This window comes from Bubalus kerabau, chromosome 4 (genome assembly GCF_029407905.1).
Source record: "Bubalus kerabau isolate K-KA32 ecotype Philippines breed swamp buffalo chromosome 4, PCC_UOA_SB_1v2, whole genome shotgun sequence".
NCBI classification, from domain to species: domain Eukaryota; kingdom Metazoa; phylum Chordata; class Mammalia; order Artiodactyla; family Bovidae; genus Bubalus; species Bubalus kerabau.
This window is the reverse complement of record NC_073627.1, coordinates 111847665-111875376: the sequence shown is the minus strand read 5'-3', so window position 1 is coordinate 111875376 and position 27712 is coordinate 111847665. Positions and strand designations below refer to the sequence as shown.

Here is a 27712-nt window from a genome sequence, read left to right as displayed (position 1 = left end):
GATACAAACTTTACATAGAAAAAATCAATATCAATCTAGTCCTGAGAACATACATTTTTTCTTAGAAACGTTATTTCATTTTGCATTATTCTACATTCCCATATTATTAATGCACATGAGAAAAAGTTGAATAATTACCTGTGAAATGTTTTCTCTATATTTATCCAGTTCAACTTTCTTTATCTTTAGTTCCGCAGTTAATTGCTCTATTTCTTCTTCTCTTTTTGTGTATTCCTCAACAACCTGGCAGAAAAAAAAATCTTTAAGAATAATCTACCAAAGGATAAAGGTACAAAAAATTTTGCATCACATTGAAAATGCCACTGTTTGTATGCAGTTAATTTATGTTCTTGTAACATACTAAAAAAATGTCATTAAAAAAAAAAAGACATCTCAGTATTTCAGGTTAGCCCGAGTATTCTTTTTATAAAGAAAAGGCACAGAACACTGTGTTCCTTAGGAAGAATCTATTTAAAATTCTAATAGATTCAGAATCTGGCATTTAAAAGTACATTGTACTAGAGTTCTTGGTAATAATAAGCTAGACAGCAGGAACAGAGTGGGAGGCAAGTACTGGAGGGAACTGTGTGGGGGCGGGGGCAGGGTGTGCTGGTGTGGCGACTGCAGTAGGCATTAGGGAGAGCAGCATACCGTAGGATTGAGTCCTGTGAAGCAAGACGCTCTTGATCTTTCCTCAGTTAATAAAGCATCAATTTCATCCAAGGTGTTTGGAAGATCTTGGAAAGCCTAAAGAATGAAAAAACTGTCCATTATTATAGGTAGTACAGTGAAAACAGTTCAATTCAAATAGTTAAAATGAAAATATTCTGTTGAGTGTCTGCTATATGTTGAACAGCATGCTAGCACAACACAGTAAGGAATCAAAGGAATTACAAACATGGCTTTTTGCTTTCAAAAAGGGGTCTATACTTTAGAAGAAAACATTTATACTTAATAACACGAGCTAACACCTTAAGGCAATGTATTGATGTTGAGTATTAAAATAAGCGGTACACATCATACAGGTTATAGAATTGAGAGAAAGGAATTATCAGTTCATGCTACAGGAGCTACAAGAAATAGTAAGAGAATTCAGAGGCCTAGAATTCATCTCTGGGCCTTAAAGCAAACAGCTAGGGCAAAGTAAGGCAGAGGAGAGACAGGAGCTTGGAGAAAAAGAAAGAGCACTGCATACCATGGGGGGTGAGGAGTTGTGTCCATTTGGAATGGTGGGTACTTGCTGAATTGGTAGAATGGGTCCAGAATATGTGGGGCATTGAAAGAGAGCAAGAAGTTAGAACTTTATACTGTACTTGTGAAGAACTACACAAGCATCCTAAGAATCCAATTACTTTGACAATAGAATTTCACCACAGTACTATCTTCTGAGACCATACCATAGTGACAAATTAGAACAGCGCGGGGGCAGGCAAGCCGTACAACGTTTTGTCGGCACAACTTGCAAAAGTTTATGTGCTACAATGTGCAAAATGAATCTTAAAACTCTGAAAAAGATCCTAACATGCCACATTAATCTAATATCTTAACCTTTTTTCCCTCTAACCTTCTGGAAAGCAGTTCAGCTTCTATAAGCTTTCAGGTATTTATTGTTTGTTGAATCTGACTTGTCCTTTGAACTCACGTACCACACACTTATTTCGTATCTTCATTTGATTCTAACAGACAAATTTAAGATGGTGAAACAACTCTGCAACTTACCCACCTTCCCCACCAATTTGAGCAAACCTATTTGTCCTTCGGTATTTTCCATCTGAGTAATTGGCAAAATTTAGGGATTTTCTCTCTACCCTTCAATTCAAATGCATTAGTAAGTCCTGCTGGTTCTGTCATTAAAAGATACCGCACGTCTGTAAACTGCTCTGTTATTTGTGCTTCCACCCTAATCCACACCACAATAGTCTCTTGCCTGGTCCAAAGCAACAATCTCCTAAATGGTCATCTTCCATTCTTGTATCCCGACTTTATTCTCCAGATTGCAGCTGGAGTGTTCTACAAATGGTTGTCCTACCTCTTTCAATCTTCTGTTTAAAACTCTCCAGTGGACTTCATCTCAAAGTAAAGCCCAAATTCCTTCAATGGCCTATAAGGCCCTATAGGATCTGACTTCTGCCCTCCTTGGATAATAAATTTTAGCCTCACTAAGATTCTTTCTATTCTGAAACAAGCCAAATATACTTCTACCTCAAGAGCTTTGAATAAGCTGTTTTCTTTGCTGGGAATGCTTTTCCCTCAAACCTTCACTTGACTGATTTCTTCTGTTCATTCAGCACTCATCTAAAATAGTATCTTCTCAAAGGAGCCTTCTCTGACACTAGCCTCTTACCTTGTATTATTCTTCTTCTTAGTAGGTCCTGCTATTCCCAACATCATCTATTTGCTTTTTGTTTTCCCCACCCTCCAGACTAGAATATAGATTTCAAGAGAGAAGAAAGTATGTGTTTTGTTCAATGTGTGATAGAAGATAATCAAGGCATTACCCCTACCTGTCAGATAAAGCTTCAGGTCAAGGGGCTACCTACTCAATGTACAACTGGCAGGAAAGGGCAGTATCTTCTCATTTACTAACTGAATGATATGTCAGAATACAAAGTACACAAATGAGAAGAAGGAAAGGCTCTTTTCTTTACCAACAGATGTTAGTCATAAAGAATCCACTCCCAAAGAACCCTAAACAAACACCCTGATTTCCAGGAAAACATTTTCATTTTGTCTTTGTTCTTCGAACCTATCACCTCTATGTACTGTTTCTTATATATCAATTACTAGTACTACATTTCCAGGAAAAACCATATCCCATCTCCCAAACCTCTCCTAAAAAGGTGCTTGGAGAAAAAAGCTTTTTACTGGATGAATGTTTTGGTAGGAATAATTTTGCAAAATGATACCCATATCTGAATAACTTTGGTACTAAGCAATAAGACTACATGGTGTACATTAGAGTATCATGAAGAAAAAATTCATTGAGCAAAATTACATGCATACTCAGTTTAAAAATGGTGGCAGGGGGATCTCATTTTTTATGGCAGATCATGTTTTACATGCTCCTGTACAATGCCTAACACATTTTAAGCTTAAAAATCCTGTGTTAACTATGTTAACTTGTAGCATTATATATTTTTATACTTACTGTCTGATATTCTTGAGGAACAGTCTGCTCTGCACCCAGGTTACATACTTGCCTGGCTCTCTTCATAAGTTCCTTGCATTTCTGCAATAATCTCTGTCTATTTTCATCCAATTCAATGAAATGTTGCTATTTTAAGAGAAAAATTTTGAAAATTTGTATGTTACTGTTAAATCAGAGAGCTCTTTTATTAATAAATATCACCACACTATATCACATATATTACTGTATTTTGATAATAGTAATAAGCAAATCATCCAAAAACCATATCTCAAATTATGACTGATTTTATTGCTAAGATAAAGTTTGAACTTAAACTTCAAAATATATTAGGACATTAATAATATGGCATTCCTGAATCCCTAAAAGCTTTGAAATTTAAACTTAATTGCCTTTTTATGAAAGTTTAACCTATGTATAATTACACTTTAGTAAAACAATATATATAATACATAGGCTTCATATCAGAGAGCTCAGCAGAACCTTTAAATGATGTTTGTTTTCCAAGTGCCTTTCATGTAGTTATCATTTATTCATGGACCCATTCATTCCTTCACCAAATAATTACTGAGAACCTATTAAACATCAGTATTTTACCATGTATTGAGCATAGAAAGGTGAATAAGATGCACAGTCATTTTCATAAAGACACAGTACCGAAACATTATCCTTTGTATTTTTGGAGATTAAATAAAAAAGGAACTAAACTTGTGTAATCTTATTCACATCCATCATGCAGTGTGTGTCTGGTCCTTCCTCCCTTGCTTCCTTGTCAGATTTGGAGTTCAGACATCAGTGGTCTTCACAAAGTTTAATATACAAGCTTGCAAATTCTATTTCAATCAATCAAATAGTAAACAATGGTAGTGGCAATAATACTGTTTACTTGGTAAAGGTTCCCCCCCACCACCCCCGCGAAATACATATCAGATCAGATCAGATCAGTCGCTCAGTCGTGTCCAACTCTTTGCGACCCCATGAATCGCAGCACGCCAGGCCTCCCTGTCCATCACCAACTCTTGGAGTTCACTTAGACTCACGTCCATCGAGTCAGTGATGCCATCCAGCCATCTCATCCTCTGTCGTCCCCTTCTCCTCCTGCCCCCAATCCCTCCCAGCATCAGAGTCTTTTCCAATGAGTCAACTCTTCGCATGAGGTGGCCAAAGTACTGGAGTTTCAGCTTTAGCATCATTCCTTCCAAAGAAATCCCAGGGCTGATCTCCTTCAGAATGGACTGGTTGGATCTCCTTGCTGTCCAAGGGACTCTCAAGTCTTCTCCAACACCACAGTTCAAAAGCATTCTTCGGCGCTCAGCCTTCTTCACAGCCCAACCCTCACATCCATACATGACCACAGAAAAAACCATAGCCTTGACTAGACGAACCTTTGTTGGCAAAGTAATGTCTCTGCTTTTGAAAATGTTATCTAGGTTGGTCATAACTTTCCTTCCAAGGAGTAAGTGTCTTTTAATTTCATGGCTGCAGTCACCATCCGCAGTGATTTTGGAGCCCAGAAAAATAAAGTCTGACACTGTTTCCACTGTTTCCCCATCTATTTCCCATAAAGTGGTAGGACCGGATGCCATGATCTTCATTTTCTGAATGTTGAGCTTTAAGCCAACTTTTTTACTCTCCACTTTCACTTTCATCAAGAGGCTTTTGAGTCCCTCTTCACTTTCTGCCATAAGGGTGGTGTCATCTGCATATCTGAGGTGATTGATATTTCTCCCGGCAATCCTGATTCCAGCTTGTGTTTCTTCCAGTCCAGCGTTTCTCATGATGTACTCTGCATAGAAGTTAAATAAGCAGGGTGACAATATACAGCCTTGATGTACTCCTTTTCCTATTTGGAACCAGTCTGTTGTTTCATGTCCAGTTCTAACTGTTGCTTCCTGACCTGCATACAGATTTCTCAAGAGGCAGGTCAGGTGGTCTGGTATTCCCATCTCTTTCAGAATTTTCCACAGTTTATTGTGCTCCACACAGTCAAAGGCTTTGGCATAGTCAATAAAGCAGAAATAGATGTTTTTCTGGAACTCTCTTGCTTTTTCCATGATCCAGCGGATGTTGGCAATTTGGTCTCTGGTTCTTCTGCCTTTTCTAAAACCAGCTTGAACATCAGGAAGTTCACGGTTCACATATTGCTGAAGCCTGGCTTGGAGAATTTTGAGCATTACTTTACTAGCATGTGAGATGGGTGCAATTGTGTGGTAGTTTGAGCATTCTTTGGAATTGCCTTTCTTTGGGATTGGAATGAAAACTGACCTTTTCCAGTCCTGTGGCCACTGCTGAGTTTTCCAAATTTGCTGGCATATTGAGTGCAGCACTTTCATAGCATCATCTTTCAGGATTTGGAATAGTTTAACTGGAATTCCATCACCTCCACTAGCTTTGTTTGTAGTGATGCTTTCTAAGGCCCACTGGACTTTACATTCCAGGATGTCTGGCTCTAGGTCAGTGATCACACCATTGTGATTATCTGGGCTGTGAAGATCTTTTTTGTACAGTTCTGTGTATTCTTGCCATCTCTTCTTAATATCTTCTGCTTCTGTTAGGTCCATACCATTTCTGTCCTTTATCGAGCCCATTTTTGCATGAAATGTTCCTTTGGTATCTCTGATTTTCTTGAAGAGATCTCTAGTCTTTCCCATTCTGTTGTTTTCCTCTATTTCTTTGCATTGATCGCTGAAGAAGGCTTTCTTATCTCTTCTTGCTATTCTTTGGAACTCTGCATTCAGATGCTTATATCTTTCCTTTTCTCCTTTGCGTTTCGCTTCTCTTCTTTTCACAGCTATTTGTAAGGCCTCCCCAGACAGCCATTTTGCTTTTTTGCATTTCTTTTCTATGGGAATGGTCTTGGTCCCTGTCTCCTGTACAATGTCACGAACCTCAATCCATAGTTCATCAGGCACTCTATCTATCAGATCTAGGCCCTTAAATCTATTTCTCACTTCCACTGTATAATCATAAAGGATTTGATTTAGGTCATACCTGAATGATATAGTGGTTTTCCCTACTTTCTGCAATTTAAGTCTGAATTTGGCAATAAGGAGTTCATGATCTGAGCCACAGTCAGCTCCTGGTCTTGTTTTTGCTGACTGTATAGAGCTTCACCATCTTTGGCTGCAAAGAATATAATCAATCTGATTTCGGTGTTGACCATCTGGTGATGTCCATGTATAGAGTCTTCTCTCGTGTTGCTGGAAGAGGGTGTTTGTTATGACCAGTGCATTTTCTTGGCAAAACTCTATTAGTCTTTGCCCTGCTCTAAATAGAAAAAAAAAAGTCTTTCCTGAAGTTCAGTTTTTGTGGGAGAGTAGCAAGCAGGTAGGTAAAGAACATTAGATGAAAGCACAATTTCTAAATTTGATCGTAGGATAAAAAATAAATTTAACAACTTCCAATTCTTATAATATGAATCTTGATGTAAATCCATACATGTTTCATGCTAGGGAGTGCACTAAGCATCTTCATGTATTATTAAACTGACTATCACAATAGCCCTGCAAGTGAGGTAGGTATTGTAATATCTGTGGCTGAAGACAAAACGCTTATAGTGGTCAGGAAACCTGCCCAAAGTAAAAAACTAAGTAACATGTTCATCCATCTGTCTACCTCCATATCTGGATTTATGTGCAGTCAGCTTATTAACTTGTAAAAATATTCCAGATGGTAATGACATACCTCTGGAAATGTTTAATGGGTTTGGATCCCTCTTCCGCTATTTGCCCTCCAATAATTTGAGGAAGTTATTAATTAAACTCAATGGTGTTTAGTTATCCGTTAGGTTCCTTCATGAACACAACCCCTACTGAAATTCTGTGTCAATCTTTTTTGTGTATGAATTTGTTTTTCATGATCAGGGTAAAAGACAAACCCCAAAGTGGGGTGAGGGGAAGAAAAGAAGGAAGGAAATCATTTCCCTTTGTTTCAAATGAAGACCAGCAAGAGGAATAGATAAGAGCAAGTGTGGGTAAGTGACAGAAAACATGAGAAGAAAAAAGAGCAAATGAAAGACAAAATGAACTACTATATAGACTTACTCTTCTCTGTATCTTTCACTCATCATTCTTGACAATTTAAAATGCATAGTTGTGACTATGATCAGTCAGTAACAAGCACTTACCAAAACACAGTGCAAGAAAGGAGAGAACCCTACAAAAGGGTTGATAAGACAATTATAAATAAAAAGCATTTACTAACTTTCAGATTAACATATAAAAAAAGAGAAACAATGATATAAAATATTGCGGAGGAAATAGAAAATACAGTCAAGAAGATTAGTATGGAAACACCTTTCAGAGAGGGAGTTTGTGTGTATGTCCAGGTAAGAAAACCTAGTGTGACAAGTAGCTAATGAGATTATTTCCCTGGACAGTATAATTAAGAACCTTTCTACTCTCCAGAGTAATCAGCTCAACTCAAAAATATTACTGTTTCTGCTGCTACTAGTCAGGTTAGGGAAGGCAGCAGGTGTAGAAGTCTTTATTCTGATTATGTATGTAGAAGTATGCTAAACATCCTTCCATTTTTTATTTGAAAAAGTATTTACGCTCAAGTATCTTATATCCTTGTGGCCTGAGTATCTTTGACATACTCAGTTCAGTTCTACTATAAACAATATTGAAATTCTCCCTCATTTCCCTCTCCCAAAGCATCTAATCTGAGGTAGTATCCTTTTATTTCCTAATAGTACCTATAGGACAGTCAGCAAACATATTGTTTTACTTACATTGTCTCCCTTCTTCTGTGTTTAAGAGTGTTGTGCCTTTAGCTACCGTGTCAGCCTTCTGCCCACATAACACATGCTTGCTGTCTCCTTAGCCTGCCCAGTAGTTCTAGTTCTCCTCAGTAAGCAACTTTGTTCTGCAAGGCAGTTTCACGTGAGTTGCTAGTTCACAGGACCTGAATCACCCCAGCACCACCTGACCTTTCTGGAATCTAAAAGTCACCTCCCAGTTTCAGCTGCTCTGAAATTGGTCTGCTCAGCTTTCCACACCAAATGGGGCCTCTTTTCTTAAAAGATGAGAACCTGCTGGTGACTTAATTTTTGGATTCTTTGAGCTTTCCCTCTGTTTCTTACCACATACTTTCTAATACCATACCAGTTTTGATGCTGCTGCTGACTGGGTGTTGTAAAACACAGAACTTGACTGATGTTTGTCCCTGGTTCTTAGGAGGAAGACCTAAAATCCTAGGAATTTTCTGAGTGATAGGAGTGTCTGAGTTTATGCTAAGGAGTGACTCAGGATGGGGGAAGTCAATGCCAGAAAGACAAATCATGTGACTAAAGGGTTGGGGCTTTGAGTCTTCTTATTATCCCCACCCAGTCTTTTAAACTGCAGAGAGAAGGGCTAGAGACCGAGTTTAACCATATGGCCAATGATCAAATCAGTCATGCCTAGGTAATGGAACCTGGTAAAAATTCTAAACACTGATGTGCTAGGAGAGCAACAAATTATTTCACCAGAAAAGGGCACAGAAACTGCGTGCAGGACCCTCCCCGCCCTATATGCCTCTTGACTAGTAGGGATTTGTATTGTTTATATAATAAAACTGTAATTGTTGAGAACAGCCTTTTCTTCAGTTCTGTGAGCCACTCAATTATTGAACTTGGGGGAGCCATGAGAACCCTTGAATCAGTCACCAGTTGGTCAGAAGTGCAGGTGGCATCTGAAGGGCAGTTTTATTAAGGACTAAGCCCTTAACCTAACCTCATGCTAATCCTGGACGATGAGTCTGAGAATATACTGCAGTACACCTACAGGGACATCTTTGAGTCTGTTGTATACATTGTCCGTGGGCTTGCTGTTACGTCGTCATAGTACCTCAGTTGCTCTTCTATTTTTGGGAAAGGATTTGAAAGACTCAAAAACTATGTCACTCTTACGACCTCATTTTGTTGCTTGTTCTTCTTTGGAATTTGTTAACTTAGTACATCACCCCCTGTCCTTCCCCTTTTCAATATTTATCATTAACAATTTCAGTATTTATCAGAAGAGAAATCACCAGGATCACACACTAAGGCCATTCTGAGTGTTGACTGGAACTCATCTGTAGTTTAGGGGACACAAACTGCAATAAAAGCTACTAGTTGCTTCTTGGCAATAGTACTAACTATAATTTGTATCGGCTAAGAAAGCAGACATGGTAAGATTTTGGTTTTCAAATGACTAAATCAGGTACTCTATTTGTTATTTAAATGGGGGAGGGTGGTAATAATAAAAAATGTACACAAAGGGTTTCAAATATTACTTCCTAATCAGCAAAGTGCATGAAATCTGTAAATTAAACAGCATACCCAAAACTGCACACTGCAAGGCATGATATATATATATATATATACACACACATGTATATACAGTTTTCAAACTGAAGTCCCAAAATAAAAGCAAAAATGTTACCTCTGTGATACGTAGCTGTGCTGAGGTTGCCATATAATCTGATTCTAATTTGTTCTTCTCAGAGATCACTGTAGTATTTTGAAGAATTAAATCTACTTTTTGTATATGTAAAGCAGTACAATTCTAGGAATAAAAACCTCTATGAGTTTTATTTTACAACAATATAGTTTCTTAACATTTTTCTAATGTGATTGATACTTCAATCTTAAATAGTTCTCCTTTGAGTCATTTGGAATAAAACAATTTAGCTTAATGAGTACTTTTAATCAATTTACTGATCTATAAAGAGAAATGTCAAACAGAGAAAGCTGAAATTACCTATAAAAACCTCTTGCTAAGATTTTACTATTGACTTCCAACAACAAAAAAATGACTAAAATGAAAATGTCTTATTACCTTTATCAGGTTTGTTAATTCAGTAACAAGTTTTGCTTTTTGAACATTTATTTCTTTGATTTTGGTACTTGCTTTTCGTTCTTCCTCTTCAAGATTGCAAGTATCCTGTTCCATCAGCTTTAAACTGTATGAAATGCATAATGATGTAGAAATCAGAGAAAACACAAGGATTGAGCCCACATTCTCAGGTTTCCTGCTGCTTTGTGGTCTATGTAGCAATGCTAGTGCTAATGGTATAGGATCTAGAGTCAGAAAGTTGGGTTTAAAATTCCTCTTTGCCACCAATGAGCAGTATAACTGAACAAGCTACTCTTCTAAGCTTTGGTTTCCTCATCTATAAACTGTAAATAATAATAGCACTTCTGCAGGGCTTTGGTGAAGATTAAAAAAAGGCAAATTATGCAACACACTTAGTATAGTGTCTGGTCCATAAGTGATAAGCATTGTTTATAAAAACAGTCCCTTCCCTTAAGGAGCTTAACTGTGGCAATCTAATAGGTAAAATAATAATGATGAAAAGACAGTACAATTCTAAAAGTTAATACTCTGCTTTTTAATATGGAGACACTAAGGCTGAGAAGTTTACTTAAGTTACCTAACATTACAGATATTAAGTTGTAAGATGTGTTTGACATCAAAGACCAAGTTCTTTCCACTACAGAGAAAAATCAAAGATGGAAGCAATAAAAACAAGAATAAACAAGTTCAGTGGATGCTGTAGAGAGTGGACTGAATGGTGAGTGAAGAGTGTGTTGGGGCAGAGAGGGAGAAAATTAGAACGCATGGAGTGCAAGACGATTTTGAAAAACGTGAAGGACAATCTAAAGGAAAGCAATATTTAAATTTCATACAGTAAAGGTAGGAAGCCACCACAGATATTTTGAAGGGGGCAGGAACATGAAAAGATGATAAACTTGATGACAGTATTCTGTATGCACCGGATGGAGGAGATGAGTCATGGGGAGACCACTAACAGGTCACCACTGCAGTATTCCAGAGTAACTGTAGATATGAGACAGCCAGGAGGACAATGGATATGAAAGGTTATTTCACTACAAAATTCAACATTACCAGGAGAAAGTTTAGTTTCAGACAATGAGTTCAATACAGCAGTCCAACAACAGTAAAAGGTTGACTTGTGGATGACTGAAGATAAAAGATTTATGTAGAAAAGCATTCTAGGCAGTTAAGACTCATCTTCTTTTAAGCAACCAAGGTACATACACTACTGACTTTTAAAAGTTAACAGGCAATTTGCTTGGGAAAAAAAAAAAAAAACCAAAAATTTTTAAAAAGCATTTTAAATATTCAATGTATGTGTTTAGAAACACTATTAAATCAAGGTAAATTTATACAGTACTCAAGCTGTCATTTATTATGTCTTTAATACCTGTATCTTTATTCTATAGGAAAGAAGCACAAAAGAACAATCACCAAAAAAGGTCTGCATTGTGTCCTGAAATGGGCATGGAAAAACTTTGAAACTGGAAATCACTTTCCTCTCCCCTAGACTGAACACCCTATAACAGCTTTTATCTGATCTTATATATTCCAAGTTTCTACAAAACATCTAAGTTCAAAACAAAACTTACAATCAGCTCTGAGAACAACTGCCTGGGATCTCACAGTAACCTAGCATAATGTAACAAAGTCATTCATGGGTAAAAGATGCATTTATGGTAATGTAAGAGTACATTCCTTCACTAATGATTTTAGATTCCATGTTGCAGTTAAACGTTAACAAACCATACTCTGCCAAGTTTTGATGTAACATTAGAGAATACGTATGCTGACAAGTCCTCCCTTCTCCATTTGCATATATATGTGGGGCCAGATTTTCTTCATATACTTCAACCAAAACATCTCACAACCAAGTGAATGCAGAAGCACTTATGAAAAAACAACTAACTTCATCTAAAGAGATTTACAAATGTAAAAATAATGTCCCTCTTCTTACTAAATGTATTTTGTTTGGAAAATTGTTTCTCATAAATATTTTTTGTTAACATATAATGAATTTAATTTCTAATTTGGTAAATATCAATAGATATAATCCATATAAACAAAACTTCAAGGTCCTCAATAATTTTGAAGAATAGAATGGGTTCCAGGGATGAAAACAGCTGATCAAGAAACAGAAAAATACACAACACTTAAGATCCCCCCTGCTTTGTCCTGTGTTTTGGGTAGAAGGGTTTGAGTTTGAGAAACTCTATACAGCATGCTGGTGGGAACTGTGTTGTTATTACAAGGTATATATAATTAATAATATCCTTATAGTGCATCTGTATCACCCTCCCAACCCCCTAGCCCAGAATGGGCTGAAAGATACCTTCCTAGTTTGGAACTAATTTTTTGTTCCAGTTGTCTTTTCTTGGTTTTCCTTTCAAGAAGCTCCTTCTTCTTTTGTCTAAGTTCATTATCTTTGTGTTCCAGATGCTTGTTTGTCTCATGTAAGGCAATCAATCCTGAGTCTACTGCTTGCAATTTTCTATTAATTTCCTATGGAATACGCAACATTGTTAGTAAAACAGACTAAAGTATTATAAACTGAGTTAATATTCTTTTTAAATACTCAAATCAAAATAACCAATCTTTAACTTCAATAGAAGACGTTAACACCATAATTCTCTGACATAAATCATACCAATGTTTTCTTAAGTCAATCTCCCAAGACAACACAAATAAAAGCAAAAAAAAAAAAACACACAAATGGACTTAATCAAACTTACAAGTTTTACACAGTAAAGGAAACCATAAACAAAAAGACAACCTATGGACTGGGAAAAAATATTTGCAAAGGATGTGACTGAGAAGGACTTAATTAATTTCCAAAATATACTAAACAGCTCAGTAACATAAACACAAACAATCCAAACACTAAATAAGCAGAAGACTTAAATAGATATTTATCCAAAGAAGAGAAACAAATGGCCAATAGGCACATGAAAAAATGCTCCACATTCCTAATAATATTAGAGAAATGCAAATCAAAACCACAACAGAGTACTGCCTCATACCACCCAGAGTGGCCATCATTTTAAAAAGTAAACAAATAATAAATGCTGGAGAGGGTGCACAGAAAGGGGAACCCTCCTACACTGTTGGTGAGAATGTAAACTGGTTCAGCCATCATGGAAAATAGTATGGAGGTTCCTCAAAAAACTAAACATAGTTACCATACAGTCCAGCAATTCCACTCCTGGGCATATATCCAGACAAAACTATAATTTGAAAAGAAACATGCACCCCAATGTTCACAGCAGCACTATTTACAACAGCCAAGACATGGATACAATCTAAATGTCCATCAACAGGTGAATGGATAAAGAACGGTACATTCAGTGTACCTTTGGCATATTCAATGAATGGTATATTCAATGAAATACTACTTAGCCATAAAAGAATGAAGTAATGCTATCTACAACAATATACTAGGTTAAGTAAGTCAGAAAAACAAATACCATATCACTTATATGCACAATCTAAAATGTGACACAAATTTCTTAACCAGACTTGGATGCAGAGAACAGATTTCTAGTTGCCAAGCTAAAGGGTGAGGTAGGGTCAGATGGATTAGGGTTTGGGATTAACAGATGCAAACTATTATATACAGAATGGATAAACAAGAAGGTCCTACTGTATAGCACAGGGAATTATATTCAATATCCTGTATCAAACCACAATGAAAAAGAATATAACTGACTCAGGTTGCTGCATACCAGAAACTAACACAACACTGTAAATCAACTGTAAAATAAAAAATGACCAACCTTTAGCTGTTCTTCTAAGTGTCGTCTTTGCTCTAGATCCACGGTGACTGTGAGAAACTGAGCTACTTTTAGGGATGTGTTACTTGAAATGACTTTGTTTGAATAAAAAGAAGTTTTCACCACATACTTTTCTTCTGCTGTATAAATTTGTTTTAATCGGGTTTCCTGTATTACCTATAATGTAAAATAAACATTTAGTAGACATCTAAGAATCATCAGATGGGGCTTCCCAGGTGGCTCAGCCGTAAAGAATCTGCTTGCAATGCAGGAGAGCTGGGTTTGATCCCTGGGTTGGGAAGATCTCCTGGAGGAGGGTGTGGCAACCCACTCTAGTATTCTTGCCTGGAGAATCCCCATGAGAAGCCTAAGTGAGTTACAGTACATGGAGTCACAAAGAGTCAGACATGACTGAGCAACTAAGCACAAGAATAATTACAACATTAAAAAAAAAAAAGGACTAAAGAATTAAAAGTACAGATCAAGTGAATTTTAGATCAAAATATATTAGATTTATTTTCATTGTTTAAAAGAAATGTAATCCAACATCTCTAAAAAGGTGAGTGATAAATTTCAGGTTATTATCTGAAAATAACACTAAGGAAGAGAACTGGGAGAAAACTGAAACAACTACCAAAGTTGGCTACACTTCTACTTCACTATACAATCTCTCCCAAGTAGGTGTACTTTTGGGGAGTCAGTTGCCCAGCAGAATGAAGTCGCTTATCTCAACTAATACATTTACTCTCCCTTCCCCTTAGTTATATTGTTCAAAGATACATACTCTTATATTTAATTCCTATATATTTGGGGAATAGTTAATGCACATACTTTTCAAGGATTTCAAAGACTTCTTTTTGCATTTTGGGGGAGAGTTTTTCTCTCAAGAATTTATTAAGGAGTTTCATAAACTACGCACATTCTAAACATCGTAACATTCTGTATATTTATAAAGAATAGGCTTTAATGTAGTTTTTTTCAGTCTCTAAAGGTTTACTACCAGTATTCTTGTGGCTTGTTTCTCTGCAGAAGTTTACAGTCTAAGTGACGAGATATGACATATTTAAGCATACTTAGCTTAACAGGGTATAAACTGGCATCCACAAATGTTCAGTAATTTGAAATGAAAGGAGAGCCCACATGACGCTAGCCTACCCACCACGTGTCATGAAAATAATCATTTACAGAGTCTAAAATGTCAGAATTTGATAATAAAGCAAAACTTACACTAAAGAATGTTATTTTTTTCTAAGGGAGAAAATATGACCATTGTTGTTAGGAGGTAGACATGAAATGTTTAGATAGTAAATTTCCTCAGTGCAGGTTTGTATTTTCTGAAAGATGGCCAAGACAATGTTAAGGGCTTTACTAGGTGTCTGACTTTGCTTTTCTATGTACCATGTTCTTTTTTCTAGTAGAGACAGTAGAGTTAAAGCTCTCTAGGTGACCTAAACAGAATGTTAAAAAGTAAAGCATGTAAAAATATTTCAACTTGAAGAACTGTTCAAAAAGTGAAAGGATTTTCCAAGTGCAGTACTATCCCTTTTTGCACCAGAGTAAAGCTATGAAAGCCCTTAGCAAATTTTCTAGTCTTTCTGCAATAGTAAAGAATGCCTACTATCCTAACCTTAAGAGGTAGCACCCTACCTACCCCTGAAGTTATGACAGAAATTGGAAGGTCTGTGTATATTGTCTTTTTTTAAACCCCATCAATGCGTATTAAAGAGGGGTACACACACATGGAGAGTTCTATTTTTTTGGTTTCCCCAAATGATCACCATAATATGATATGCAACTTAATAATTTGCTTGTCTTCGCAAAATGGGTTAGTAATAGGGCCCCATTTCTATCTTTTGTTAATGAGGTATACAAAAGCGCCAGACTACAAATGAATATTCTAGGGATACTTGTAGACTGGCTGTTAAAAACTTAAAACACATTCTCTAATAAATTCAGTATTATAAATAGCAGTTAGGTCTGTAAATGCATACAAGCAGTATTAACATGGTAACTTAGTATTATGGAAAAACCTGTTCTAGAAAGACTTCTTCACTGTTTCTGCCTATGATTAAAGCACTGAAGGTGGTTTGGAGTCTTGGAGACTATTGGTAAGGAGAAGAAAACTCGAAGCAGCATCGGCAGAACACAGGAAGCTAAGAGTTTAGGTGGCTCAGTCAGATAATAGAAGGAGATCCTCTTAAGAGTGGTCATTCACTTATGAGATAATCTTAAATGGAACTTTAAGGGGAGGGCTTACCAGAACAGTTCTATATCCTAGCCTACCATCCTCAAGTATAATCTGTCTGAAAAATAATCTAGAATACAAGAATTAAATGAATAAACCATTAATGTTTGAACAAATGTCTGTCAAGCAAAGCAGAATTCAATAAGAGAGTCAGGTGTCTCTTTTCAGGCTTTAATTTAGTTACCCTATAGGTATTAAGTATTTATTTAGGTAACTCCACATCCTTACTGTCATAAAGTATTAGTCAACATTCATTGTCCTATGTAATATTAGAAATGTAAAATATCCAGGTAATTCCTGTTTAGTTAAAAACAATGACACGTTTCTTTAAATTTCTCACAAGTTTCCTTGCCTTTAAGAAGTTTTAACGAAACTACATTTTTGGTACTGACTGATGCAGTATTTTCTTACCCGTTCAATTTTTTCTCTGGTTCTTTCAGTTCCTACAGGAACTTCATGAATGTGATACTGGCAGCAAAGGTAACTCATGACAGGGTCAGGGGCATCAAACAACTCTCGCAAGTAAGAGAAAAATCCATACTGTCTGAAAGGAAAAGCAACTTTTAGGATTTCCTTCTTAAAACAGCATTAAAAAAAAATCTCATAGTTGACAAGTGAATAAACAATAAATAAAATATAAATGAATGATGGTACAGGAAGTTAGTCACTTAAGTGATTTTATTTCCTGATAAGTTTAATATTTATAATTACAAACTATTAATCTCTTCTTTTGTGGTTTCTACCATTGCTTTTATACAGAGTTAAGAGTTTATTTACTTGTAGTAGGTTTTATAACTGTAGTATTTCCATTTGATCCTTCTGGAAATTACTTTTACATTATGAAGTGATTTATCCTTCTATTTCCCCAATAACTAACCAACTATTTTAAGAGCTCACTAAATAGTCCAATATTATTCCAATGATTTGAAAAATCACCATCATATACTAAGAATGCCACAATCTGTTCCTGGGCCTAGATTTTGCCTTTTTAGACTTAAGAAGAGATCCTAAAAGGGAATAATACAGCCTATAACAAATATATTTGTGTGACAAAGAGATAATTTAAATATATTTAATAAGAGATAAATGATGATTCAATATTCAAAAAAACAGCTTAGTTCTAATACTATTTTAAGACTTACTTCAGGTCATTCAAAGATCTTGAAGGCGCTTTGTCTGCGTATGAATTCTTAGGGGCAATAACAGCATTTACTCTTAATTTTTTATTGTCACGAACCTTAATATAAGGAAAATAAAATACTACTTTAATTACCATATACTTTCAATGAAGATTTTTAAAGTTATGATATTATTCTTACTGGCATTCATGGGATGATCAAAAAATTGAACACTCACTGGATATTTAATGGTACTCAAAAAAAACCTTTTTAGTGTGGTGATATTAAGAGCTATGTGTTTTCACAGAAAGTACATTTCTTTTATTATTTTCACTGATAAAGTCTATCAAACAGATAAAGAAGCAGTAACACCAAGACTCCTTTTCAGAACACAGAAGGACGGGATACTTCCCAAGTCATTTTATGATTCCAGTATAATCCTGACAAAAACACTACAATATCCCTCCTGAACACATATACAAAAATCCTTAACAAAATATTAGTAAACAGAATCTAGCAATATATAAACACTATACCCGACCCAGTCAAGTTTATCCCAGGAAATTGGTTGACTTTGAATGCTACATCAGTCTAACTTACTGTATTGTCAGAATACAGTACAAAAGCCATAAGATTATCTCAGAATTTTCAGCTAACTAGGAACAGAAGGAAACTTCCTCAATGTGATAAAGGGCATCTATGATAAGCATATGGCAGACACAGTACTTAATTGTGGATTATTAAGTGCTTCCCCCTACGCTTGGGAACAAGTAGAGATATCAAATCTTACCACTTTTTTTTCAGCATTGTCCTAGAAGAGCTAGACAATGTAGTGAAGCACAATAAAGAGGTAAATGATTGAAAAAGAACAAAAAGATCTGTCAACTACTTTTCTGTTTGTAATTATGTATGTGGAGAGACTTTAAAAATACTCTGTTGTTCATGGAACTACCTAATAGGTTTAAGAACCATTAATGATTCTAATTGTTCTTTCTGTATTTATTAGTTGGTATTCTACTATATGAGGAAGTGCTTTTTCTTCTTCATTTATTTGGACTTCACTGGTAGTTCATATGGTAAAGAATCTGCCCACAATTCAGGAGACCCAGGTTCGATCTCTGGGTCAGGAAGATCCCCTGGAGAAGGGAATGGCAACCCACTCCGGTATCCTTGCCTGGAGAATTCCGTGGACAGACCATGCAGTTGCAAAGAGTCAGACACAACTGAGCAACTGACACTATATAAGTCATGACTGGTGGGGCTGTGTTCCCTCCCTGTATTGTGGCCTGAGGGCAAACTATGGTAGGAATAATGGCAGTAATGACAACCTCCTTCAAAAGGACTTATGCCAGCATGCCCTGCCTCCCAGGAATGTTGCAGTCAGAGCCCCCAACCCAGCGGTAGGCCACCATTGACCTACGCCTCTGCCAGGCTCCCAAACACACATAGGTTAAGTCTGCCTCAGCCTCTTGTGGCATCACCACTCCTTTTTCCTGGGTCCTGGTGTGCACAAGATTTTGCTTGTGTCCTCCAAGTGTCTCTGTTTCCCAGTTCTATGGAAGTCTGTAATCAAATCTCACTGTCCTTCAAAGTCAAATTCCCTGGGGGTTCTCAATCCCTTTGCTGGATCCCCAGGTTGGGAAGTCTGTTGTGGGGCCTAGAACTTTTGCAGCAGTGACTCAGAACTTCTTTGGAATAGTTGTTCTCCAGTTTGGAGAAGAGGAGAGAAATAGCTTCAGAAGGAATGAAGAAGCTGAGCCAAAGTGGAAACTATGCCCAGTTGTGGATGTGTCTGGTGGTGAAAGTAAAGTCCGCTGCTCTAAAGAACAGTATTACATAGAAACCTGGAATGTTAGCTCCATGAATCAAGGTAAATTGGAAGTGGTCAAACAGAAGATGGCAAGAATGAACATCGACATTTTAGAAATCTGAACTAAAATGGACAGGAATGAGCAAATTTAATTCAGATGAACATTATATCTACTACTGTGAGCAAGAATCCCTTAGAAAGAACGGAGTGGCCCTCACAGTCAAAAAAAGAGACTGAAATGCAGTACTTGGGTGCAATCTCAAAAATGACAAAATGATCTGTTTGTCTGCAAGGCAAACCATTCAATACCACAGTAATCCAAGTCTATGCCCCAACCACTAATGCCGAAGAAGCCTAAGCTGAAGATCTACAAGACCTTCTAGAACACCAAAAAAAAAAAAAAAAAAAAAGATGTCCTTTTCATCATAGGGGACTAGAATGCAAAAGTAGGAAGTCGAGAGATAACTAGAGTAACAGGCAAGTTTGGTCCTGGAATACAAAATGAAGCAGGGCAAAAGCTAACAGTTTTACCAAGAGAACACACTGGTCATAGCAAACGCCTTCTTCCAACAACACAAGAGAAGACTCTACACATGGACATCACCAGATGGTCAATATAGAAATCAGACTGTTTATATTCTTTGTAGCCGAAGATGGAGAAGCTCTATACAGTCAGCAAAAACAAAACAAGGAGCTAACTGTGGCTCACATCATGAACTCCTTATTGCAAAATTCAGACTTAAACTGAAAAACATAGGGAAACCACTAGGCCACTCAAGTACTTCCTAAATCAAATTCCTTATGATTATACAGTAGAAGTGACAAACAGATGGAAGGGATTAGATCTTCAGGCAGGCAGTCTCCTGCCTGAAGAACTATAGACGGAGGTTCGTCACACTGTATAGAGGTGGTGACCAAAACCATCCCAAAGAAAAAGAAATGCAAGAAGACAAATGGTTGTCTGAGGAGGCCTTACAAATAGCTGAGTAAAGAAGAGAAGTGAAAGGCAAAGGAGAAAGGCAAAGATAAACCCATCTGAATGCAGAGTTCCAAAGAACAGTAAGGAGAGATAAGAAAGCCTTTTAAGTGAACAATGCAAAGAAACAGAGGAAAACAATAGAATGGGAAAGATTAGAGATCTCTTCAAGAAAACTGGAGATAGCAAGGGAACATTTCATGCAAAGATGGGCACAATAAAGGACAGAAACAGTATAGACCTAACAGAAGCAGAAGATATTAAGAAGAGGTGGCAAGAACATGGGCTTCCCGTGTGGTTCAGCTGGTAAATAATCTACTTGCAATGTGGATGACCTGGGAAGATCCCTTGGAGAAGGGAACGGCTACCCACTCCAGTATTCTGCCCTGGAGAATTCCATGGACTGTACAGTCCATGAGGTTGCAGAGTCAGACACACAGACAAGAGTACAAAGAAGAACTGTACAAAAAAGATCTTCATGACCCAGATAACCACGATGGTGTGATCACTCACCTAGAGCTAGCCATCCTGGAGTGCGAAGTCAAATGTGCTTTAGGAAGCATCATTACGAACAAAGCTAGTGGAGGTGATGGAATTCCAGCTAAGCTATTTCAAAGCCAAAAGGATGACGCTGTTAAAGTGCTGCACTCAATATGGCAGCAAATCTGGAAAACTCAGCAGTGGCCACAGGACTCGAAAAGGTCAGTTTTCATTCCAATCCCCAAAAAAGGCAAGTCCAAATAATGTTCAAACTACTGCACAATTGCACTCATTTCACATGCTTGCAAGGTAATGCTCAAAATCCTTCAAGGTAGGCTTCAACAGTATATGAACCAAGAACTTCCAGATGTACAACAAGCTGGATTTAGAAAAAGCAAAGAAACCAGAGATCAAACTGCCAACATCCACTGGATCATAGAAAAAGCAAGAGAGTTCCAGAAAAATATCTACTGCTTCACCAACTATGCTGAAGCCTCTGACTGTGTGGATCACAACAAACTGTGGAAAATTTTTCAAGAGATGGGAATACCAGACTGCCTTGCCTGACTCCTGTGAAACCTGTATGCAGGTCAAGCAATAGTGAGAACCAGATATGGAACAACAGAATGGTTCAAAATTGGGAAAGGAGTACATCAAGGCTGTAATGCTGTCACCCCACTTATCTAACCCCTATGCAGAGTACCTGATGCAAAATGTCAGGCTGCATAAGGCATAACCTGAAATCAAGATTGCTGGGAGAAATATCAATAAAGATATGAAGATGACACCACCTTAATGGCAGAAAGCGAAGAGGAATTAAAGAGCCTCTTGATGAAGGTGAAAGAGGAGAATGAAAAAGCTGGCTTAAAATTCAACATTCAAAAAACTAAGATCATGGCATCTAATACCATCATTTCATGGCAAATAGATGGGAAACAACAAAAACAGAGACAGATTTTATTTTCTTGGGCTCCAAAATCACTGAAAATGGTGACTGCAGCCATGAAATTAAAAGACGCTTGCTCCCTGGTAGAAAAGCTATGACAAAGCTAGACAGTGTAATGAAAAGCAAAGACATTACTTTGATGACAAAGGTCCATATAGTCAAAGCTCTGGTTTTTCCAGTAGCCATGTACGGATGTGAGAGCTGGACAATAAAAAAGGGCTGAGTGCCAAAGAACTGATGCCTTTGAACTGTGGTGTTGGAGAAGACTCTTGAGAGTCCCTTAGACTGCAAGATCAAACCACACAATCCTAAAGGAAATCAGTCCTGAACATTCACTGGAGGGACTGATGCTGAAGCTGAAACTCCAATACTCTGGCCACCTGATAGGAAGAGCTGACTCACAGGAAAAACCCTGATGCTGGGAAAGATTGAATGCTGTAGGAGAAAGGGACCACAGAGGATGAGATGGCTGGATGGCATCACTGACTCAATGGAAATGGGTTTAAGCAAACTCTGGCAAACAGTGAAGGACAGGGAAGCCTGGTGTGCTGCAGTTCATGGGTTCACAAAGAGTCTGACACAATTGAGTGACTGAACAACAACACAGTTGAGCAACTGGTTTGTAAGTTACCAAAGGATGGGAAATGGTATTTTGGAAGACATAATTACAGGAGGAGATTACATACAATAAACTTCATAATTTAAAATATACACACACAAAAAATCACACATGCAAGCAGTTCTAGTCCTAATAATGAGATACAATGGATAGTTCTCATAATACAAGAAAAATAAAAGGTCAAATTTGCTGGAACCTATGTCATATTATTGGGGCTTCCCTGGTGGTTCAGTGGTAAAAGAATGCACCTGCCAATGCAGGAGATACAGGTTTGATCCCTTGGTTGGGAAGATCTCCTAGAGAAGGGAATGGCAACCCACTCCAGTATTCTTGCCTGGGAAATCCCATGAACAGAGGAGCCTGGTGGCTACAGTCATGGGGTCACAAAAGAGGTGGACACAAATGTCTTATTATATGATTCAAATTCTTAGCACAGAGGAAGCATGAGTTTTTGAGGCAAATCCAGTTACTCAGTGTAGGCTAAGCTGGTCATTTACAAAACAGAAATCATCTAATTACACCTGACTCCAGGCCCTTCACACTGTGCCATGTCTCACAGACTTGTAATCCAAGTAAACTACTTTTTCAGTGACATCAGGTCAAGAACCCAACTGTTTAGACTTAAATAGCTCTAACTACACAAATGCTTAACTTTTTGGAGTCCATTTCATACTTCTGTAGATTCAGCCTTTTTATCTGGTCATCATATATTCATATTCCTTGCCAACTCCCAAACCAGAAGGAGGTCAATATAGTGAAAGTCAAAGAAAGTAAAGATTTTTTCCAGTAACTTGAGTACCAGAGAAACAGAGGACCACTTAAGCTGATTCAGGGTGCTGTCCTTACTTAGACTTACTAGAAAAAGTTCATCTTTCCATGGTTTTTTAAAAAATAGAAGGCATATTGCAAAACGAAAAAGAAATCTTACTGACAAGATAGTACATACATAGCTCACAATATATATTAATATTATACAGTGAAAACTACAGTACCTAACACTGCTCTTAACTTTTTCATTTAATAATTTATTTAATCATCATGACCATATTTTGAAGTAGATATTATCTCCATTTTACAGTGAAGAAATTAAGATACAAAGCACTGAGTTTTTGAAAACAGCAGCAAAGCCAGAATTCAAAGTTTGGCAGCCTGTCTGTTGAGTCTACGCTCTTAACAAAGCCACGCTGGTTTCTAGTGGCTTAGATTCTTGGTCAGTGGTGTTTTTCTAGTCAGACATAGGATTCTCACTCTTTTTAAAGTTTTATTTATTTGGGTGCACCATGCAGCCCATGGGACCTCAATTCGCCAACCAGGGACTGAACCTGTACTCCCCGCACTGGAAGTGCAGTCTTACCCACTGAACCATCAGGCAAGTGCAAATGTTTTATTTATAATAAGAAGCAATACTATATTATTTCCCTCTCCAAAGAAAAACTGAGTTCATTCCAATACATTTCCAAAAAGGATGTCCAAGACCAAAGGCTTATCATTAAGATGCTTCTTTTTCTTAATGTGACAGAATTACTTCATATTAATTCCAAATCATAATTTCAAAATATGTTACAGATGGAATTATGGGCTGTTTGTCCTTTTGTAAAACAAATTCAATCCTCAGTAATGGCACAAAAAAGAAATTAGTGAATTTGAATGATTTTACATAAGAGTTATTGCTGGTAAAATAGGTCATTATCATTTTTTGCTCCAGATTGAAGTTAAAAACTCAAGCACTGGAAAATAAGTGTGAAGTGAGTTAAAATATTATGCTGGTTAGTACTTGCCTCTTTGAGGAAAACCTCCATATCTTCTTGATTTTCAAACACAAAAGCTCTCAGGTCATTTGATGGAATATGATTTTCAATGTATTTGGCATTTTTATTATCTTTCATATTTATCTAAACAAAACAAAAAGAAAAGCTGATTTTCATGAAACCCAAACTGATTACTAGAATGTAACTGTATCTAACTTAGATTTATTTAATTAGGTTAAAAGTCAATCCTTGAGAAAAAAGATTAAAGAAGTTTGGTATTGAAGAGTCAACATCTTAAAACAGCTATTTAATTTACTGTCCATACATAGTAAAGCAAAAGCTAAGACTTTAACAGCACCTAATGCATATTGTCTTTAAGAGAAATTCATACTATCCATGGCAAAAACTAATTAGTATAAACACAAAGGCCTAAATAAAATTTTGAGACTAATGAAAAAAACTTGCAATGGTTTAATTGTGACTCTGCCTACAATGTAGGAGACCTGGATTCAATCCCTGGGTTGGGAAGATCTTCTGGAGAAGGAAATGGCAACCCACTCCAGTATTCTTGCCTGGAAAATCTCATGGACAGAGGAGCCTGGTAGGCTATAGTCCATGGGGTCACAAAGAGTCGGATATGACTGAGCAACTTCACTCACTCACTTATTAGTGCTTTCAAGAGAAACCTTACGTTTATACTACAAGAGCATAAACTTAATCACTTATTTTAAAAATACTGACTAATAGACATTTCTGCATGTGAGGCTCAGTGCTATGGAAAATACTAAGATATCAATAGCTCAAGAGCCAGGGCTCTAGGATCCAACAGATGTCACTTCCATTCCTATCCTGATCTTGATCAAGTACCACCTAAATCTCTGAAGGCTTTAGTTACTTCATCTGTAAAATGGGTAGAGTAAAACAGTTTATATTTCATGGGACTAAAAGTGGGTTAAAAGAAATAATATTAAAAAATTAGTACCGTGTTTGTCACATAAATTGTCGGTCAGTATTACTTGAAATGACAGAATATCAATCAGTATAGAAACATGGGAAAACTGATACACAAGCAAACAGAAAAAAAAATCACAGCCATATAAAATATTGTTACACAGACATAAATGCTATAGACATTAGATGTCTATTGTTCCACAAATTTTTTGGTATCAAACTACTTTGTTGGAAGGAATGGAACAAATGAAAAAAAACAAAGTGGATAAAGTAACCCCAATATCACCAAAGGAAATTTTTTTTTAATAGATATGCTAACCTAGGACTTAGCTCTCATTCTCCCCCAGGACACACTTATCAGAGATTTTCTGCCATATTAGACTCTGGGGCCCACACATTCTGTAAGTTGGTTATATGGACATCCAACTCTTGGATGAATTTCACCTGCTTGTTTAGGTAATGAATCTCAAAGAAGCCACATAAGTAGGGGTCATTTTTGTCACTGGTCAGTTCCTGCATTTCCTGTAGTAATTGACAATTTTTTCCAAGTGTATACACACTCCATTGCTGATATCCTGAAGGAAGATTTGGCCACCCTGTTGGTTTCACACCTTGATCAGCTTTTTAGTGAGCTCTTATTCCTTATAAGATTGGTGAAGAAAATATTTGGCAAAGTTCTTCAAAGCAACGTCTTCACAAAGTACTAAGACACAGACAGGTACCCATTGGAGGTGTAGCACTCCAAGATGTTCTGGTAGTTAATGGCAGACTCCTGTTTCGCTAGTTTTAAAAAATGAAACCTTTCTAATATCTATCCTGTAATCTGTTTTAAAATTCATGAATGTATAATAAATGCCCCCTTATATTAGTAAATAGAAACCTGTGGCAACACTTTAAGGCCTTTGGAGGTAGAGTTAAGTGTGGGCAGGATACCGCTAGAAGCAGGTGGTAGGAAAGGTACAAGGTTGTTCCAGGAAAGGATAAAATAACAGAGTATCTCCCTTTATCTCAGACTCAAATGTAATTTAAAAAGTAAATACATGCCAGCTAATAATCTGACTTGGTGACTGACTACTATCAGGAAATCAAGTGACAAGAAGATGACAGTATTTTGAGGTTGGCATTTTAATAAAAAATCTGTTGAAAATAACACTTGCATTATAATTTATTATACTAAGAGTCACATATTTTTTTCTTGTGTTTTCTTTCAATCCTTACCAGATTAATAAAAACAATAATGTCTGCATCCAAAAGAGGTATTCCCTTCCTGATCTGGCAAAAATATTCTAATAATACATATTTGAGCAAAAAGAGAACACAGTACTATGCCTACTAATTTTGCTAATACAATGCACGCTCTAATAAAAGACAAAGAACTATATGAAATGATTTTGAATAAAGCGTATTATAAACAGGAGTTACAGAAAATAGAACTTGTCATGGATCTTGCAAGGATCTGCAATGAATTCTTTCCCAAAGTTAAGAAAGAGTCATCTAGTAAAAATGATCCTTTTATCGTTTTGGGGTAAGTTTTAATGTCTAACATATCATTAGCAAAGAATGGTGTTTTTTTTTATTTTTTCATTCCTTCTCATAGCCCAACTCACTATTTTAAATATTTTAGATGGAGATCTTCCTATTAAATCCACATCCACATTTGATTAAATAATTTACCAAATACAGCTTGCCCTATTCTTGATGACCCATGGTCACCAATAAGACCTATCATATGTTTTTGAGGTCAATAAATTGCTGGTTTTGACTCGCAGAATTCTCAGAATGCTTCATTTTTGTAGCAGATGATTTTCTTGTTTGTCCTGTCAGGTATCCCCTTGTCAGTAGCATACATGTACAGAAGTTTTCTACCTCTTTGGCAGAATTTACTACATTGCCTATTATAACCGAAAAATAGCAATTGCCAAAGGAACCAGATAACCAAGTTTATACATGATTCTTGGTCAATAAGCTGCCAGTTTCATACTTCTATCAAGAAACAGTTCATAGGTTTATTATCAAAGACCCTTTAAAAAGGGTGCAGATTCAGCAGCATACCAGATGCCACAAGTCTACTAATAGAAAACTACGGTGTTAATAAGACTAAGAATTCTTAAAACAACAAAATCTACAATGATTATAATAATAAAACGAACAGATAAACAAATTTCTTACCGTGAGCATTATGGGCTCACAGACTCTTTGCTTAAATTTGTCTCTGTTATTTCTTAGCCATAAAACAGCATCATAGGTATCACGATATCTCTGTCTCAGTTTATCTTCTTTTTGATTCATAAGATTGTCAAAACGTACAATATGATCATCTACACCTAAAATTGGGGGAAAATAACCAAAGCATTATCCCTGAAAACTTTAATTAGTAAAATAACCTATTAATAATACAAAAGAGTATCTTAGATCTAAAAGCTATAAATACCACTCAGCAAGTATCCAGCACAGTGAAAAAGACCCACCGTGGACAAATCATTCCCAAATTTCCAAACATCTGGGATACAAGATGATCTTTAAGCTATCAAAAATAAACAAGCCATGTACAAAATGAGAAAACACTAGACTTCCTATCAAAAAAACAATCACAATAGGTGTTCAAAATTCTGAGAAAAATTGTTTTCAAGCCAGATTTTTATATACAACAAAAAAGGGAGATAACAAAGTAAAGATTTTTCAGGGATGCAAAGACTCAATTCTCAAGTATCTCTTCCTAGGAGGTTACCTGAAGATATACTCTTAGAAAATAAGGAATTAAAAAAAAATGAAGACACAGAATTCAGCAATAGCTATTTATCCAACACAGTAAAAGTGTGAGACAAGTGCTAGGTATCATTCATGTAACAGACCTTGAGAACAATCAGTTTAGATGGGAGGGGGAGGATGGAAGGTTTCAGAACTTGAAGATACTTTTTTTCCCAATTAAGGAAATGCCAAACTAAATGGCATTTCTAAAAAATGCTAAATTAAAATCTTTAAAAAAAATTATCAATGAATGGAAATAAGGTCATAATATACTACTTGGCTCTGTTGTGAACAAGTTTTACTGTTGTAATAACATAAATAATACTTAGTATTTCTAGCTGTTTGAATTAACCCAT

General features: G+C 36.6%; 1 protein-coding gene across 2 annotated transcripts in view; it reads right to left on the bottom strand.

Annotated features, from left to right (window-relative positions):
• The window catches only part of SMC5 (structural maintenance of chromosomes 5), a 99954-nt gene that overhangs the window by 4125 nt on the left and 68117 nt on the right, over nt 1-27712 (bottom strand). The window contains exons 10-21 of one of the 2 annotated variants that reach the window (XM_055578288.1): nt 26778-26932; nt 23688-23801; nt 17103-17197; nt 16372-16504; nt 13719-13892; nt 12278-12447; nt 9946-10069; nt 9550-9672; nt 3149-3274; nt 1196-1240; nt 652-747; nt 139-243 (exon numbers count right to left, since the gene is read on the bottom strand). In XM_055578288.1, coding sequence (XP_055434263.1) covers nt 139-243; nt 652-747; nt 1196-1240; nt 3149-3274; nt 9550-9672; nt 9946-10069; nt 12278-12447; nt 13719-13892; nt 16372-16504; nt 17103-17197; nt 23688-23801; nt 26778-26932 — 1460 coding nt within the window. The remainder of the gene's footprint in view (nt 1-138; nt 244-651; nt 748-1195; nt 1241-3148; nt 3275-9549; nt 9673-9945; nt 10070-12277; nt 12448-13718; nt 13893-16371; nt 16505-17102; nt 17198-23687; nt 23802-26777; nt 26933-27712) is intronic. The other variant, XM_055578289.1, reaches the window with a different exon arrangement.